Source organism: Silurus aristotelis, assembly GCF_946808225.1.
Source record: "Silurus aristotelis genome assembly, chromosome: 26".
In the NCBI taxonomy this organism is placed as follows: domain Eukaryota; kingdom Metazoa; phylum Chordata; class Actinopteri; order Siluriformes; family Siluridae; genus Silurus; species Silurus aristotelis.
The window spans coordinates 10143370-10159346 of NC_139599.1; the positions used below are offsets into that span (position 1 = coordinate 10143370).

At 44.0% G+C, this 15977-nt stretch overlaps 2 protein-coding genes across 2 annotated transcripts in view; both read left to right on the forward strand.

The window, feature by feature from the left end:
- The window catches only part of LOC310720836 (uncharacterized protein), a 116735-nt gene that overhangs the window by 11605 nt on the left and 89153 nt on the right, over nt 1-15977 (forward strand). The window lies entirely within an intron of this gene.
- Nucleotides 7795-15977, forward strand: part of LOC310720847 (uncharacterized protein) — a 273241-nt gene continuing 265058 nt past the window's right edge. The window contains exon 1 of the mRNA XM_083531971.1: nt 7795-10843. Coding sequence (XP_083388097.1) covers nt 7865-8857 — 993 coding nt within the window. The 5' untranslated portion in view covers nt 7795-7864 and the 3' untranslated portion in view covers nt 8858-10843. The remainder of the gene's footprint in view (nt 10844-15977) is intronic.

Here is a 15977-nt window from a genome sequence, read left to right on the forward strand (position 1 = left end):
CATCCCCTACTGCATAAGGCACATAACATGCTCAAGAAAAATGTAGTGACACAACCATTTACGGACATTTACACTCCCACCAATCATGGAATGATGAATCAACAGAACAAACTGAAAATGAATCAGAACATGATTCTGAACTTTTACATGACCTCCTTTCAGTTTCATGAATGTATGTAATGACTAGAAAGCATTTTAGCACTGTGCCTAACTGCCACTGACTTCTTGAGAGCATATCTTCCTTGATGATTACAACATCATTTACTCTGAGGTTTCGGCGAGGAGTATGCCACTTTTGGTGCATTGAAATGTTAAGAAGATACTCTTCTTCCAGCGACCCCAAAACTGCTCGACCAAGTATTTGACTCCACGCCCTCATTTTGTAGCATACATGTCTTCTTTGACAAATTTTTTCTGGAGGTGGAAGGGCGACATCTGACTTCATCAATATTAAATGGTTTGGAGTCAGAGGTTGGATCATTAATGCCATCCACCGTTAGTGGACGACTATTAACTATGGCCATTGCTTCATAGAACAGTGTTTTAAGTGAAGCATCATCAAGCCTACCTAGTAAGTGTAGCATTAAGTACATTTCGCACAGCTCGAATTTGACGCTACCAGATGCCTCCAGCGTAAGATGCAGAGGGAGCATTAAATAGAAACTCGCATTTTTTCTTAGAGAGAAACACTTCCAGAGCTTTGGGGTCAACTTGTTTAATTGATTCTTTGAGCTCATTTCTGGCTCCCACAAAGTTGGTACCATGGTCACACTGAAGACTGATAAAGCACCTCAAGGCATTAATAAAGGCATCTGTGGACAAATCTTTAATCATCTAAATATGAACTGCTCGAGATGATAGACAAGTGAATATTAGACTGTATCTCTTGTATTCCTTGAGAGCTCTCTTAATGACAAATTGCCCAAAACAATCAATGCCGCAGAATGTGAAGGGAGCAGATACTTCAACACGTTCTTTGGGAAGTTCTGCTATTTGCTGTTCTTCTGTTGGTCGTCTAAGTTTTCGGCATTGCACACACTTGTGTATCAGCTTGGCAACTGACTTGCTGTCTTCAATGATCCAAAAACCTTGGTGTGGTAATGTGACAGAATTATATTGGTGATGTAACTCTCCTTTGGGAGAATCACTGGATGTTTTAGTCCTGGACTGAGTGATGACTTTTTCAGTCTTCCGCCTACACGAAGAAGAACTTTTGTCGAAAATAGGCTCTAGGTGGTATTGTGCACTAGAACTTGGAAGAAAGTTTCCCTTCTCAATCATTCTTGTTTTTTTGGAGAATGCTTCCTGTTGCACAAGCTTAATCACTACTTTAGCAGGCTTCTGACGCTCCTCGACAGTCACATGATCACTGGTGAATTTCTGTTTTGATCCCAGTCTTTTTATCCTTGCAACAACTTTTAGAAGCATTGACCAAGAAGAAAATCAGCTGAAACGACTAAGAATGTCCGTACTGTTGCTGATTGTGGTCACAAATGTTTGGACTGATTTAACTTCAGTGTCACCAACAAGTAGGTTGACAGATTGTACGGTGTTGGACTTACTTCTAGCTCCCACAGAAATTTGGGTCCTGATAACCAATTCAATGAAGAGATGTCAGAGGCATGAAGCCCTCTAAAGGCGTGATCAGCTGGGTTTTCTGTTGTATTAACATAATGCCAGTGACTCAGATCTGTAATGTCTCTTATGAGCTGCACACGGTTAGCAACGAATACATGAAACCTTTGTTCTTCATTGTTAATGTATGCCAGAACAACCTGTGAATCTGTCCAGAAAAACTCTTGGTTAATCTTCATGTCAAGCTTTGTTTTCAGCATGACACTCTTTCTCGCAGACACGACAGCCGCTGCTCCAATTTAGATTAGATTAGATTAGATTAGATTCAACTTTATTGTCATTACACACCTACAAGTACAAGGCAACGAAATGCAGTTTGGGTCTAACCAGGGTGCAATAGCAGCAAGTGCAGGATATCTAGTGTTTACATGATTTACATAAATTAAATTAAATGGTATTATAGGACTATAAACAGTAATTTACAGATGTGTATGTACTATGGATATAATATACAGATGAATATATATGTACTATGAACATAATATACAGATGAATATATATGTACTATGACAGAAAACTGGTACATATATACATTCATTCATTCATTTTCTCCCGCTTATCCGTAATTCGGGTCACGGGGGCAGCAGTCTAAGCAGGCCCCCGCCTTCGACTGCTGCCCAATCCTCACAGCACCGTCCCTTACGGTCCCTCCTGCAGGTGGTGAGCCCACAGGAAGGCGGCCCCACGTCACTCCGACGTCACGGACCTTGATATTTCCCTCGTAAGGGACCCCTGGAGCATAGAGGGTTAAGGGCCTTGCTCAAGGGCCCAAAAGTGGCAGCTTGGCGATACCGGGGCTTGAACCCCAGACCTTCCGATCGGCAACCCAGCGCCTTAACCGCTGGAGCCACCACTCCCCCTATATACAATGGTAATTAGGTTCTAGAATAGACTACTGTCTAGAATAGACTACTGTAATGCATTACTAGGTGGATGTCCTGCATCATTAATAAACAAGCTTCAGTTAGTTCAGAATGCCGCAGCAAGAGTTCTTACTAGGTCAAGAAAATACGATCATATAACCCCAATCTTATCGTCCCTACATTGGCTTCCTATTAAGTTTCGAATAGACTACAAACTACTTATAAAGCACTAAATGGTTTGGCTCCCATGTATCTATCCAGTCTTTTAACACGCTACAATCCGTCACGCTCCCTGAGATCTCAAAACTCTGGGCTTCTAGTAGTTCCTAGAATAGCAAAGTCCACTAAAGGCGGTAGAGCATTTTCACATTTAGCTCCTAAACTCTGGAATAGTCTTCCTGACAGTGTTCGGGGTTCAGATACACTCTCCCAGTTTAAGTGTAGATTAAAAACATATCTTTTTAGCAAAGCCTACACATAACACACATCACATCACAACCTTGTGCTCCAGAATATGATATTAACAGCACAAGTTGATAATGTGCATTTATTACATGCACATTATCAACTTGTGCTGTTAATATCATGAACAGCAGCTACGCTAATTCCTCTCCACTGCTTCTCTTTCTCTCCCCATCCCGAGGCATCCTGAGGTTTGGCCAGCTCCAGTCACGTCCCACCTCGTGAAGATTATGGACCTATGGATGATCATGGAGAAGTAGATGCCGAGTGTTTAAAGGCCCTGGCATGGAGAAGCTGATGCTGGATCTATGATGATCACAAATTGTTCTGTATTGTTGAAAGATTTATGACCAAACTCTTGATGTCACCCATATGAGGATGGGTTCCCCTTTGAGTCTGGTTCCTCTCAAGGTTTCTTCCTCATATCATCTAAGGGAGTTTTTCCTTGCCACTGTCGCCACGGCTTGCTCATCAGGGACAAACGCACACCATTCACCTTCACTGTTGTTTTCTGTAAAGCTGCTTTGAGACAATGTCTGTTGTGAAAAGCGCTATACAAATAAACTTGACTTGACTTGACTTAATAGTGAGCAGCAATGCAAAGAAGAGCAAGTGTGCAAATGAGCGTAGTTTTGTGTAAACAGTCGATTAGTGCAATAACAAAGTATGAGGTGAGAAATGAGCAAGGTACAAGTGAGTATCAGTTTTTGTGTAGACAGTCCATTGGCACAATAACGCATAACGTGTGAGGTGTGTGTGTGTGTGTGTGTGTGTGTATGTGTGTGTGTGGAGGGGGGGAGGGGGTGTATGAAGAGCAGTAGGATCAGTGAAGCAGTGTATGAAGGGCAGTAGGATCAGTGAGGGGCAGAGTTCAATAAAGAGACAGCTCTAGGAAAAAAGCTGTTCTTTATTTGGTTGGTCCCGGTCTGGAGGCACCTGAAACACCTGCCAGAGCTCCTTTGTGCTGGATCTCCTCCCTGTAGGCAGTCTCATCATTGTTGGTGATGAGACCGATCACGGTAGTGTTATCTGCAAACTTGATGATGGAGTTAGATCCATTCACAGGCCTGCAGACGGAGGTGAAGAGGGAGTAGAGGAAGAGGCTCAGCACACAGCCCTGTGGTACACTAGTGTTGAGTGTAAAGGTGTTGGAGCAGATGGAGCCAGTTCGAACCTGCTGGGGTCTGTTGGTCAGAAAGTCCATAATCCGGTTGTAGGTGGAGGTGTTAATGCCCAGATCTACAAGTTGGGCTATTAACTTGGATGGAATGATGGTATTAAATGCTGAGCTGAAGTCAACAAACAGCATAGGTGCATAAGTGTTCTTATTGTCCAAGTGTGTAAGTACAGAGTGCAGTGCCATGGAAACTGCATCTTCTGTGCTCCTATTGCTACAGTAGGCAAACTGGTGAGAGTCCAATGTGGATGGCAGAGAGTCATTCAGGTGTGCCAGGACCAGCCGCTCAAAGCACTTCATGACAATGGGTATCAGTGCTACAGGGCGGTAGTCGTTCAGACACGTTGGGCTGGAGTGTTTTGGCACTGGCACAGTGGAGGTGCATTTAAGTCTAGAAGGAAAAGCTGCTTGAGAAAGGTTGAAGATGTCAGTAAAGACCCAAGCGAGCTGTTCAGCACATGCCCTGAGTACATGTCCAGGGATGTTGTCTGGTCCAGCGGCTTTGTGTGCGCTGATCCGGCTCAGTGCATTGCAGACATCTGTGGAGGAGAGTGGGATTGGAGAGTGATCAGCCGAGGGTTTGAGTTTGGTGGCAGTTTCTCTGTTGTCTCTCTCAAAGGGAGCATAAAAGTCATTAAGTTCATTCAAGAAGAGGACATCAGTGGTAGCGGGGGTAAAGTGGGAGGAATTGTAATCACTGATGGCCTGGATGCCTTGCCACATGCATCAAGGGTCAGAGTTGGAAAAATGCTCCTCTATCTTTTGCTTGTATCATTGCTTGGCCTCTTTGATGCCCCTCTTCAGGTTAGCTCTGGATGTGCTGTAGGCTTGAGCGTCGCCTGACCTGAAGGCAGTAGTGCGTGCCTTTAACAGGAGGTGCACCTTCTTGGTCATCCATGGTTTCTGATTTGGGTATGTGATGATCTGTTTTTGAGTAGAAACACTGTCTATGGTGGTACTGATGTAATCCAGTACAGAGAAGGTGTAGCAGTCGATGTCCGTGTGAGTGTCACTGGTGGCCTGAGAAACAAATGTACTCCAGTCTGTGTGAAAACCTTTCCTGGAGTGTGAAATCTGCCCCTGCAGGCCACACCTTGATGGTTCTCACTGATGGCTTCACCAGATTGATGAGGGGTGCATATTTGGGGGTGAGGAACAAAGAAAGGTCATCTGACTGTCCCAGGTGGGGGAGGGGGGGGGGGGTTTCGCAACGTAAGCTCCATCCATGTTTGTGTCTACATAGTCTAAGGTTTTGTTCCCTCTGGTGTGACAGAAAACATGCTGGTGAAATTTGGGGAGCCCTGCCTTTAAGTTTGAGTGATTAAAATTTCCCGCATAAATAAACGCAGCTTCCGGATGAACAGTCTGTTGTTTACTGATGGCTCCATAAAGTTCTTTCATAGCAAGCTTGGCATCAGCATCAGGGGGAATGAAAGCTGCTTTAATAATGGTGGACGTGAACTCCCGCGGTAGATAAAACGGTCTACATTTAACCATGAAAAACTCCAGGTTAGCTGAACAATGACTCCCGACAATAACAGAGTTTGTGCACCAAGCTTTGTTAACGTAAATGCACAATCCACCGCCTCTGATCATACCGGAGCCATCTAATGTCCTATCCGCCCAGAGTGTGTGTCGTCCCGCTAGCTCAATAGCGTTGTCTAAAATGCCGCTATGTAGCCATGTTTCCGTGAAGATAATGACATTACAGTCAAACGTTTTATGCTGTGAGTGATGCTGAGTCGATCCATTTTGTTCACCAGTGACCGAACATTGGCGAGGAAGATGCTGGGTAAAGAGAGCCGGTGTGGTGTTAGCTTTAGCTTAGCTTTTACTCCACCATGCTTCCCCGGCTTTTGTTTAAGATCTCGATGCCGCCTGCCAGCACTTCCACCTGGGTGGGTAGAGTGAGCGGCCTTGGGTGTTCTGGCGATCTCAGGAAGGAGATGAAGGTTGGCGATAAAACTGTCAGGAAGTTGTAAACCAATATCCAAAAGCTCACGTCGGGTGTACGATTTTAAGGCACAGCTGTTCTGCATGAACAGACCCGAGATAAGCAACAGAAATACCTTAAAATTGCAGATTCTGGAGAGACCCTGAACCTCGCGATGTGCTCGCACTGCCATCTTGTTCACAAAATCTCGATATACTTGTGATTTTTGTAGGTGCAACTCTGCACTTTGCTATCACCAAACTGCAATGCACTTCACTCTTGTCATTTTTGAAACAAAGATAAAAGCAAACTCCATATCCGGCGTGACTTGCATCGGAGAAATGGTGCAATTCCGTTCTGATGATTTCTGGCGACTTCCTTAAGCTTCTGAAGACCATATTTTCAACCCTCCCACCGTGAACATAATTCCTCTGGAAGCTGATCATCCCATCCTATGCCTCTTTGACACAGTTCTTGCAGGATACACTTTCCCCGCAGAATGAATGGTGAAACAAACCCTAGTGGATCATACAGGGAGGCGATGCCAGATAAGATACCATGGCGAGTTGATGGCTGATCTTTAAAGTTGATGTTGAAGCTGAAATTGTCATACTTTGTTGACCACTGAATTCCAAGTACACATCCTATTGGTGTTGCTTCAAGGTTTAAGTCAAGGGGCTTAGATGTGATATCCCTTTCTGATGGGTCTATGCAGCAGAGAACATCTTCCTCATTTAGGTTGAATTTATAAAGCCGTAAGCCTCTGCGTTTACGATTGAGCATCAATGATCAGTTCTTTGGCTTCATCGACAGAACGAACACTGGTCAAACCATCGTCTACATAAAAGTTATTTTCAACAAACACTGAGGCTGATGGGTGATTGGCTTTGTGCTGCTGTCCCAGGTACTTTAAACCGAAATTTGCGCACCCAGGAGATGATGTTTCAAGCCTTTTAGAGCTGAAATCTTTTACATCAGCCTTTGTACTGAGAGCCTTAGCTCGCTTGGGAAAGCTTTCATCTAAATTTCTCATATTCATGAAGACCGGGGAAGTGATGGGGTTGCACGCTATTCTGGTTTCCTTTTGCATTAACTCCATTAATTCCACTTGCGTACAATCCATTTGGGAAGTTTCTTTAGTAGCTTGTGGTTTTCTTCACAGTCATTTAGAATGGCAAGTCCTTTAACGTGGGGAAGGAAGTCTGTGAAGTCTCGTAGAGCAAGAGGGTCATTTACCCCAATTTTGGCCATCTCATCAACTTGTCTCGAAAAGCCCTTTGCAGTATAATTGGATTACCATATCTATCTTGCAAGACCTTCCAGGCACCTTGGTATGTGTCCTCAGAATTTCTGTATAAATATCCCTTCACCGCTTTGGGAGCTTCTCCAACAAGGTACTTTTTAAGATAGAACATCTTCTCACCAAGTGGGAGGGGCTTTCAGTCAATAAGGGCAATAAAGGGCTTTTCAAATGCAAGGTGGCGCCGCAGATGGCAGCCTCGGCACGACTCTCTCTAGTACGTTCTTTCTTTTTGTTTATTGTCTGTGTGTTTAGTTACCCTACCCTAATAACTTACACTGAAGAAGAATTGCTTAACATCGGTTCACTCCAGACACTTTTTCACCATTTTTTTACAAACCCGGAAAGTTATTTGGAGATCTTAGTTGGAGCAGCAGCTACTCTCTTTGGTACATGGAGGAGACGCCGGCGGGGGAAAAAAGCTACGACAGAGGGGATTTAGAACTGCGCTCCCGTCGATTCACCTGGCGAACCTCCGCTCACTGCCAAACAAAATGGACGAACTAACTCTTCTTAAAAGAACAAACAAAGATTTTGCATGCTCCGCTGCTCTCTGTTTTACTGAAACTTGGTTCAGTCACTCAATCCCGGACAGCGGATTACTTCTCTCGGGCTTCCACTTACACCGAGCGGATCGCGTAACGGAGCTATCGGGCAAAACAAAAGGCGGCGGAATCTGCTTCTACATTAACGAACGTTGGTGTACAGATGTCACATTGCTGGATAAATACTGCAGCCCAAACTTGGAATCACTGGTAATAAACTGTAAACCGTTTTATTCACCGCAGGAATTTTCCTCATTCATTCTGACCGGAGTTTACATCCCACCTCAGGCCAACGTGAATGATGCACTGCAAAACCTGGCAAACCAAATATCCGGCTTGGAGCAAAAACATCCGGATTCTCTTTTTATTATCCTTGGAGACTTTAACAGAACAAAACTGACACTTGAACTTCCAAAATACAGGCAACATATTAACTGTCCGACAAGAGGGAAAAACACACTGGATCATTGCTACAACATTCTTAAGGACTCGTATCGCTCTGTACCCCGGGCAGCTTTAGGGAACTCTGATCACTGCTTGGTTCATCTTATTCCAACATACAGGCAGAAACTAAAATCTGTTAAGCCTGTTGTCAAAACAGTTAAGAGATGGACCAGTGAGGCAAAGCAGGAACTACAAGACTGCTTTGACTGCACTGATTGGAGTGTCTTTGAGGCTGGAACTGACAGCCTGGATGAGCTGACTGACACTGTGACATCCTACATCAGTTTTTGTGAAGACATGTGTGTGCCAACCAAAACCTTCTGCAAGTTCAATAACAACAAGCCATGGTTCACAGCCAAACTGAAAAAACTTCGACATGCCAAGGAAGATGCATACAGAGGGGAGGACAAAGCACTGTACAAGCAGGCCAGGAACCAACTGACAAAAGAGATCAGAATAGCCAAAAGAAGCTACTTTGAAAAGCAGGTTTTCAGCTAACGACCCTGCATCAGTGTGGAAAGGCCTGCAAAATATCACAAACTACAAGAGACCACCCCTCCCCACTGAAGCAAACAAAGACCTGACTGATGACCTCAACACCTTCTACTGCAGGTTTGAGAACAATATCTTCACACCTCTCATCCAACCCACCCCAATGTCTGCCCCCATCACACCTCTGGAATCCTCTCTTACAACTCCTCCCAGCACTCAAGTTGCGCTCACGATTTGTGAAAAGGATGTGTATCGGCTCTTTCAGAGACAGAAGACGAGGAAAGCTCCCGGCCCAGATGGTGTCTTCCCCTCCTGTCTCAAAGCATGTGCTGACCAACTGGCTCCCATCTTCACCTCCATCTTCAACAGATCACTGGAGTTGTGTGAGGTCCCCTTCTGCTTTAAACTCTCCACAATCATCCCGGTAACCAAAAAACCTTCCATTACTGGACTGAATGACTACAGGCCTGTCGCTCTGACATCTGTCGTCATGAAGACCTTTGAAAAGCTGGTATTGGCCCATCTAAAGAAGGTGACAGAACAGCTGCTGGATCCTCCACAGTTTGCATACCGAGCAAACAGATCGGTGGATGACGCAGTTCTGCAACACCTTGACTGCCCAGGAACCTATGCCCGGGTTCTGTTTGTTGACTTTAGTTCGGCTTTCAACACAATAATGCCTACAAAATTCTCCACTCCAAACTCCTAAACCTCACTATACCCCCTGCCATCTGTCAATGGATCACCAGCTTCCTGACAGGCAGGAAACAACAGGTGAGACTGGGAGGTGTTACCTCCTGTATTCGGACAGTCAGCACTGGTGCTCCTCAGGGGTGTGTCCTTTCCCCACTGCTATTCTCCCTTTATACAAATGACTGCATATCAAGTGACCCAACTGTCAAACTCCTGAAATTTGCAGATGACACCACGCTCATCGGACTAATCCAAGATAGTGACGAGTCTGCATATGAGCAGGAGGTGAAGCAGCTGGTGCTATGGTGCAGTCAGAACAACCTTGAGCTAAACTCACTCAAAACTGTGGAAATGATAGTGGACTTTAGGAAACACCCTTCAACACTACTCCCCGTCACAATATCCAACATCCCTGTGTCATCTGTGGAGAACTTCAAGTTTCTGGGCACTACCATTTCTCAAGACCTGAAATGGGAATCAAACATAAACTCAATTCTGAATAAGGCCCAGCAGAGGATGTACTTTCTACTTCAATTAAGAAGTACAGTCTGCCACAGGAGCTGTTGATACAGTTCTACACTGCAGTCATTGAATCTGTCCTGTGCTCATCAATCACCATTTGGTTTGGAGCAGCAACAAAACAGGACAGAAACAGACTGCAGAAAACCGTTAAAACAGCAGAAAAAATCATTGGTGCCCCCCTGCCCACTCTCCAGGACTTGTACAATACAAGAAAAGAAACTGGTCAGAAAAAATCATTAATGACCCTTCACACCCTGGACACAACATCTTTCAGCTCCTCCCTTCTGGCAGGCGCTACAGAACTTTGTTCACTAAAACTGCCAGACACAGGAACAGTTTCTTTCCCCAAGCAATCACCCTTACTAACAACTGAGCATAATTGTATTCCCTGCTTCACATTTATGAGTACTGCACAGAACTGTCACTCATCACATTATCTGTATATTTTGCACACACTATTGCTGCTATATACTGTACAAAGTTTCATAGTAAACTCTCTAATCACACCTGGCACACAATACTGTCATTTGCACTACCATGCACTCCCACACTTTATGTACATTTACTGGTCTGTATCCGTATTTATTACCCACACTTTCTATACTGTCTCACATTGTCTGTATTGTCTGTATTGTCTTGTATAGTCTGTTTTTGTCTGGTCGTGTCTGTTTTGTCATGTACGGGTTTTTATTTATGTCTGTACTTTTGAGAGTAACAAACAGCTGGAACCAAATTCCTTGTGTGTGTCAATACACTTGGCCAATAAACTCAAAGATGGTGGGTTCAGGAACAGGCAGTTGATGTGTGCTTAGTGAATCTGCTATCGCTTAAGCAAGAGCAACATTATCCTGAGATGGCTGGGCTTTATGCTCTTCACAGAATGCTTGCTGGGGTAAGAACAATTCAGCTTCTGGGTTTAGTCGAAATGTAGGTTCTGTCCTTTGATAGCCAATGTGAGTGCTAGAGTCTAGTTCTTCATTATTGCATTGAATGATGCCTTTAAGATTGTTATACACCTTGACATGAGCTGCTGCTACCTTTACTTCTTTGTCTACTTGCAACTGATGCAATTGTTTTCTTTTCTCTTCTAGCAATTATTAAGCTTCGATTGTCGAGCATGGATTTCTTGTGATGTATATTTCTTGTCTTGATGGAGTGTAGCTGTTTCTTGGAATGAATCTTCGCCGACACTGTTTATTTCTTTCTAAATAAAGTTTATTATCTAACATAGAAATTCAGCATCTTCACGAGCCTCCTGGATCAGCTCGGAGCCGCCGTATCGATGAATCGACGACTCCCGATCCATGGCTACACACACGTTAAATAGTTTGCCCGTTCTCTGGGTCCGCCTCTTAATGTATAACAGATGTATATGAGCTCATTTCGCAATAATGTTTAACACAAAGCGAAGCCTGTCTTTGTCCAGACTAAATGTATCCCAGATGTACCAGAGCTCACTTTCCCAGACCTGTTCTCATTTTCCCAGTCATGGCTCTTAAGATAAACACTAAGGGTCTTTCATACATTTGGCTTAAAGAAAAACATCTGGCCAGACCGTTCAGTATAGGAGCAGAGAAATACAGCTCCTTCATGAATTTCATCAGAAGAGAAATAATCTGAATTAAGGCATTCAGATACTACATATTTAAGATACTATACTTGCATAGCTTTAGCTTGTTCTCATTTTGCTGCAAGTGCTGCCTCTGCATCAGTTTGTTTACTTGAGATCGTGGAAGAAGTCTTTGATTGATTACAGGATCCATGTGATGACTCTGAAGTGATTGTGTTTGTTACTGTACATCCAAAGATGGATCCATTCATTCATTCATTCATTCATTCATTCATTTTCTCCCGCTTATCCGTAAATCGGGTCGCGGGGGCAGCAGTCTAAGCAGGCCCCTGCCTTTGACTGCTGCCCAATCCTCTCAGCACCGTCCCATACGGTCCCTCCTGCAGGTGGTGAGCCCACGGGAAGGCGGCCCTATGTCACTCCGACATCACGGACCTTGATATTTCCCTCGTAAGGGACCCCCAGAGCATAGAGGGTTAAGGGCCTTGCTCAAGGGCCCAAGAGTGGCAGCTTGGCGATACCGGGGCTTAAACCCCAGACCTTCCGATCGGCAACCCAGCGCCTTAACCGCTGGAGCCACCACTCCCCAAGATGAATCCATATTTATCTTTATTTAGTACTTGTCTCACTCTTTCCTTCACAAGCACTTCATTGTAATCTTTATCTATTGTCTCCAGCCGTTTACTCACAAGATCACTGATCTCACCAGTGCAGCACAAGCGTCCATATGATTGACAATGTCTAAAGAAGTAGCATGGTTACGCAGTATTGGTTCATAGTGCTGATAGACTGGGTTTTGTCTGCTTTGAATGTCTTGCTGTATTCTTTCAAGATTCTCACGTGAACAGAGCATTTTCAGTCTAGATCTAGTCTCTTTTGTGGTCTCCTTCCAGAAGTCTAAGCCTTACAGAAAGCTTTCTCTTGCTTCTTGGCTTCCTGTTTACACATCTTTAGACCTTTCTCTGTCAAGCTTCTTTCACGTGAGCTTGATCTGATCTGCTGCGCAAGTGGGTTGCTTATTTCTACTGCTGGGAGTGACATCTCATTTATTTGTTCGACAATTCGTACAACAGTATCTTCCACGGCCTCCTCTGCATTCACAGCTTCCATTATCAGGGAGAAACTTCAGTAGTAAGTGATACCACTCTCATCAGACCTCTAGTATGTAAGCACCCAAGAGATATTAGCAAGCAGGATAAATGCAAATACAAACAGCAGTATATGTATACAACATTCAAAGATTAGCTTGTAATAGAAATCACCAGAAAATTTCAGTTTTCACAATAGTCAACATTAACACAAAATGTAACTCTTTGAATACTCAATAGATTCAAGTTTCTTTAAACAATGCTCAAATTTTACTCAAAATAATGTATTTCAGTCTTTAAACTATGCAATAGATGTGTAGCATAGCATGAATTATTTCTTTCAACTTACAGTCCTTTGTAATTTTTTACTTTTTAAAACAAATGTCTCTTTACCTTTTGAGTATTTTAACTTACACAGTTCAGGGTAATCTTGTGATCTTGTGAAGACGTCGACAGCAGCGATGTAACAGTTGCGTGGTTCCTTTAAGCGTCAAGTTTCACTGTAGGTGCCCATTGGTATTCATAAACGAGACACAGTTTATAGAAACGAGTTTCCGATGGGTGCTTCTTTCTTTATTTCGCTCGTGAAGAGCGCCATTTAGCTTTAGTTTGCATAGCACCGTGAAACTACACAAAAAGAAACAACATAACAAATAAATACGACTCATATACAAAAAAATACTATAAAGTTCACATTTACAGAGAAACAGATGAAATATAAATGATGAAGTGAATGAAGACAATATGAAACGATTAATTACCAAACAGAGCTCAATGATTAACATGTACATGCTAACAAGCTCATAAGACTTTGAAATAAACTACGACACGTAACATATGTCGACATCACATACCTCGCTCCGCTTTACCAAAGGGAACTACGATAAAAAATTAGCAGACTGTGGATGAACATGAATCTTCGCTCTTCTTTTTTCTGATCTAATTACTTTTGCGTTACTCCCCCTACTGCATAAGGCAGTAAAATGTCAATGTCAAGAAAAATGTAAAGTAACACAACCATTTACCGTCATTTACACCATGCCACAGCTATAGAAAATCAGAATTATACAGAAATGCAGTATAACAGAGTGCTACATCACAGACAGTTATCTCATGCAGTGAGCAAAACAGTGGCGGGTCGTGCATTTGATAACTGGGCCTTCAGTGGGGACTTAGCCAACTTAATCCACCTTCTAATACCACCACTATCATGTCGCAAATATAGAAACCATCAATACTATACTTCTTCTTCTTCTTCTTTCGGCTGCTCTCATTAGAGGTCGCCACAGCGGATCATCCTTCTCCATACCACCCTGTCCTCTACATCTGCCTCTTTCACACCAACTACCTGCATGTCTTTCCTCACCACATCCATGAACCTCCTCCTTGGCCTTCGTCTTTTCCTCCTACCTGGTGGCTCCATCCTCAGCATTCTTCTACCAATATATTTCATGTCCCTCCTCTGCACATGTCCAAACCATCTCAATATCGCCTCACTCACCTTGTCACCAAAACATCCTACATGCGCTGTCCCTCTAATAAACTCATTTCTAATCTTGTCCATCCTCGTTACTCCCAACGAAAACCTTAACATCTTCATCTCTACTACCTCCAGCTCCACCTCCTGTCTTTTACTCAATGCCACTGTCTCTAATCCATACAACATCGCAGGTCTCACCACAGACCTATAAACTTTCCCTTTCATTCTTGCAGATACCCTACTATCACAAATCACTCCTGCCACTCTTCTCCACCCACTCCACCCTGCCTGCATTTTTTTCTTTACTTCTCTAACACACTCTCCATTACTTTGCACTGTTGACCCCAGGTACCTGAACTCCTCCACCTTCTCCACCTCTTCTCCCTGCAACCGCATCACTCCACTGCCCTCCCTCTCATTCACACACATGTACTCTGTCTTACTCCTACTGACTTTCATTCCGATTCTCTCCAGCGCATACCTCCACCTCTCCAGGCTCTTCTCGACCTGCTCCCTACTCTCATCACAAATCACAATATCATCCGCAAACATCATAGTCCAGGGAGACTCCTGTCTGACCTCGTCCGTCAACCTGTCCATCACCACTGCGAACAGGAAAGGGCTCAGGGCTGATCCTTGATGCAGTCCAACCTTCACCCTGAACCAGTCTGTTGTACCTACTGCACACTTCACTGCCATCACACTGTCCTCATACATGTCCTGCACCACCCTCACATACTTCTCTGACACACCTGACTTCCTCATACAATACCACAACTCCTCTCTTGGCACTCTGTCGTATGCTTTCTCTAAATCCACAAATACACAATGCAATTCCTTCTGTCCTTGTCTATACTTCTTCATCAACATCCTCAAAGCAAATAAGGCATCTGTGGTGCTCTTCCTCGGCATGAAACCATACTGTTGCTCACAGATGGTCACCTCTTCTCTCAGCCTGGCTTCCACTACTCTTTCCCATAACTTCATGGTGTGACTGATCAACCTAATTCCCCTGTAGTTACTGCAGGTCTGCACATCTCCCTTATGCTTAAAGATCGGTACCAGCACACTTCTTCTCCATTCCTCAGGCATCTTTTCACCTTCCAAAATCCTGTTAAACAATCTGGTTAAAAACTCCACTGCCATCTCTCCTAAACATCTCCACGTTTCTACAGGTATGTCATCTGGTCCAACCGACTTTCCACTCTTCATCCTCTTAATCGCTGCTCTTACTTCCACCTTACTAATCCTATCTACATCCTGCTTCACCAACACCACATCATCCAACCTTCTCTCTCTTTGATTTTCCTAGTTCATCAGCTGCTCAAAATACTCCCTCCACCTTCTCAACGCACTTTCCTCAATAGTCAACACATTTCCCTCTCCATCCTTTATTGCCCTAACTTGCAGTACATCCTTCCCAGCTCGGTCCTTCTGCCTGGCCAATCGGTATAAATCCTTTTCTCCTTCCTTAGTGTCCAACCTCTTATACAGCTCCTCATATGCCTTTTCCTTGGCTTTCGCCACATCCCTTTTTACCTGCTGCCGCATCTCCTTGTTCTCCTGCCTACTTTTCTCATCACTCTGTCTATCCCACTTCTGTTTTGCCAACCTCTTTCTCCTTATGCTCTCCTGCACTTCCTCATTCCACCACCACGTCTCCTTGTCTTGCTTTATATTTCCAGGTGTCACACCAAGTACTTTTCTAGCTGCCTCCCTCATCACGCCTGCAGTAGTTGCCCAATCATCCAGCACCTCTTCACCACCACCAAG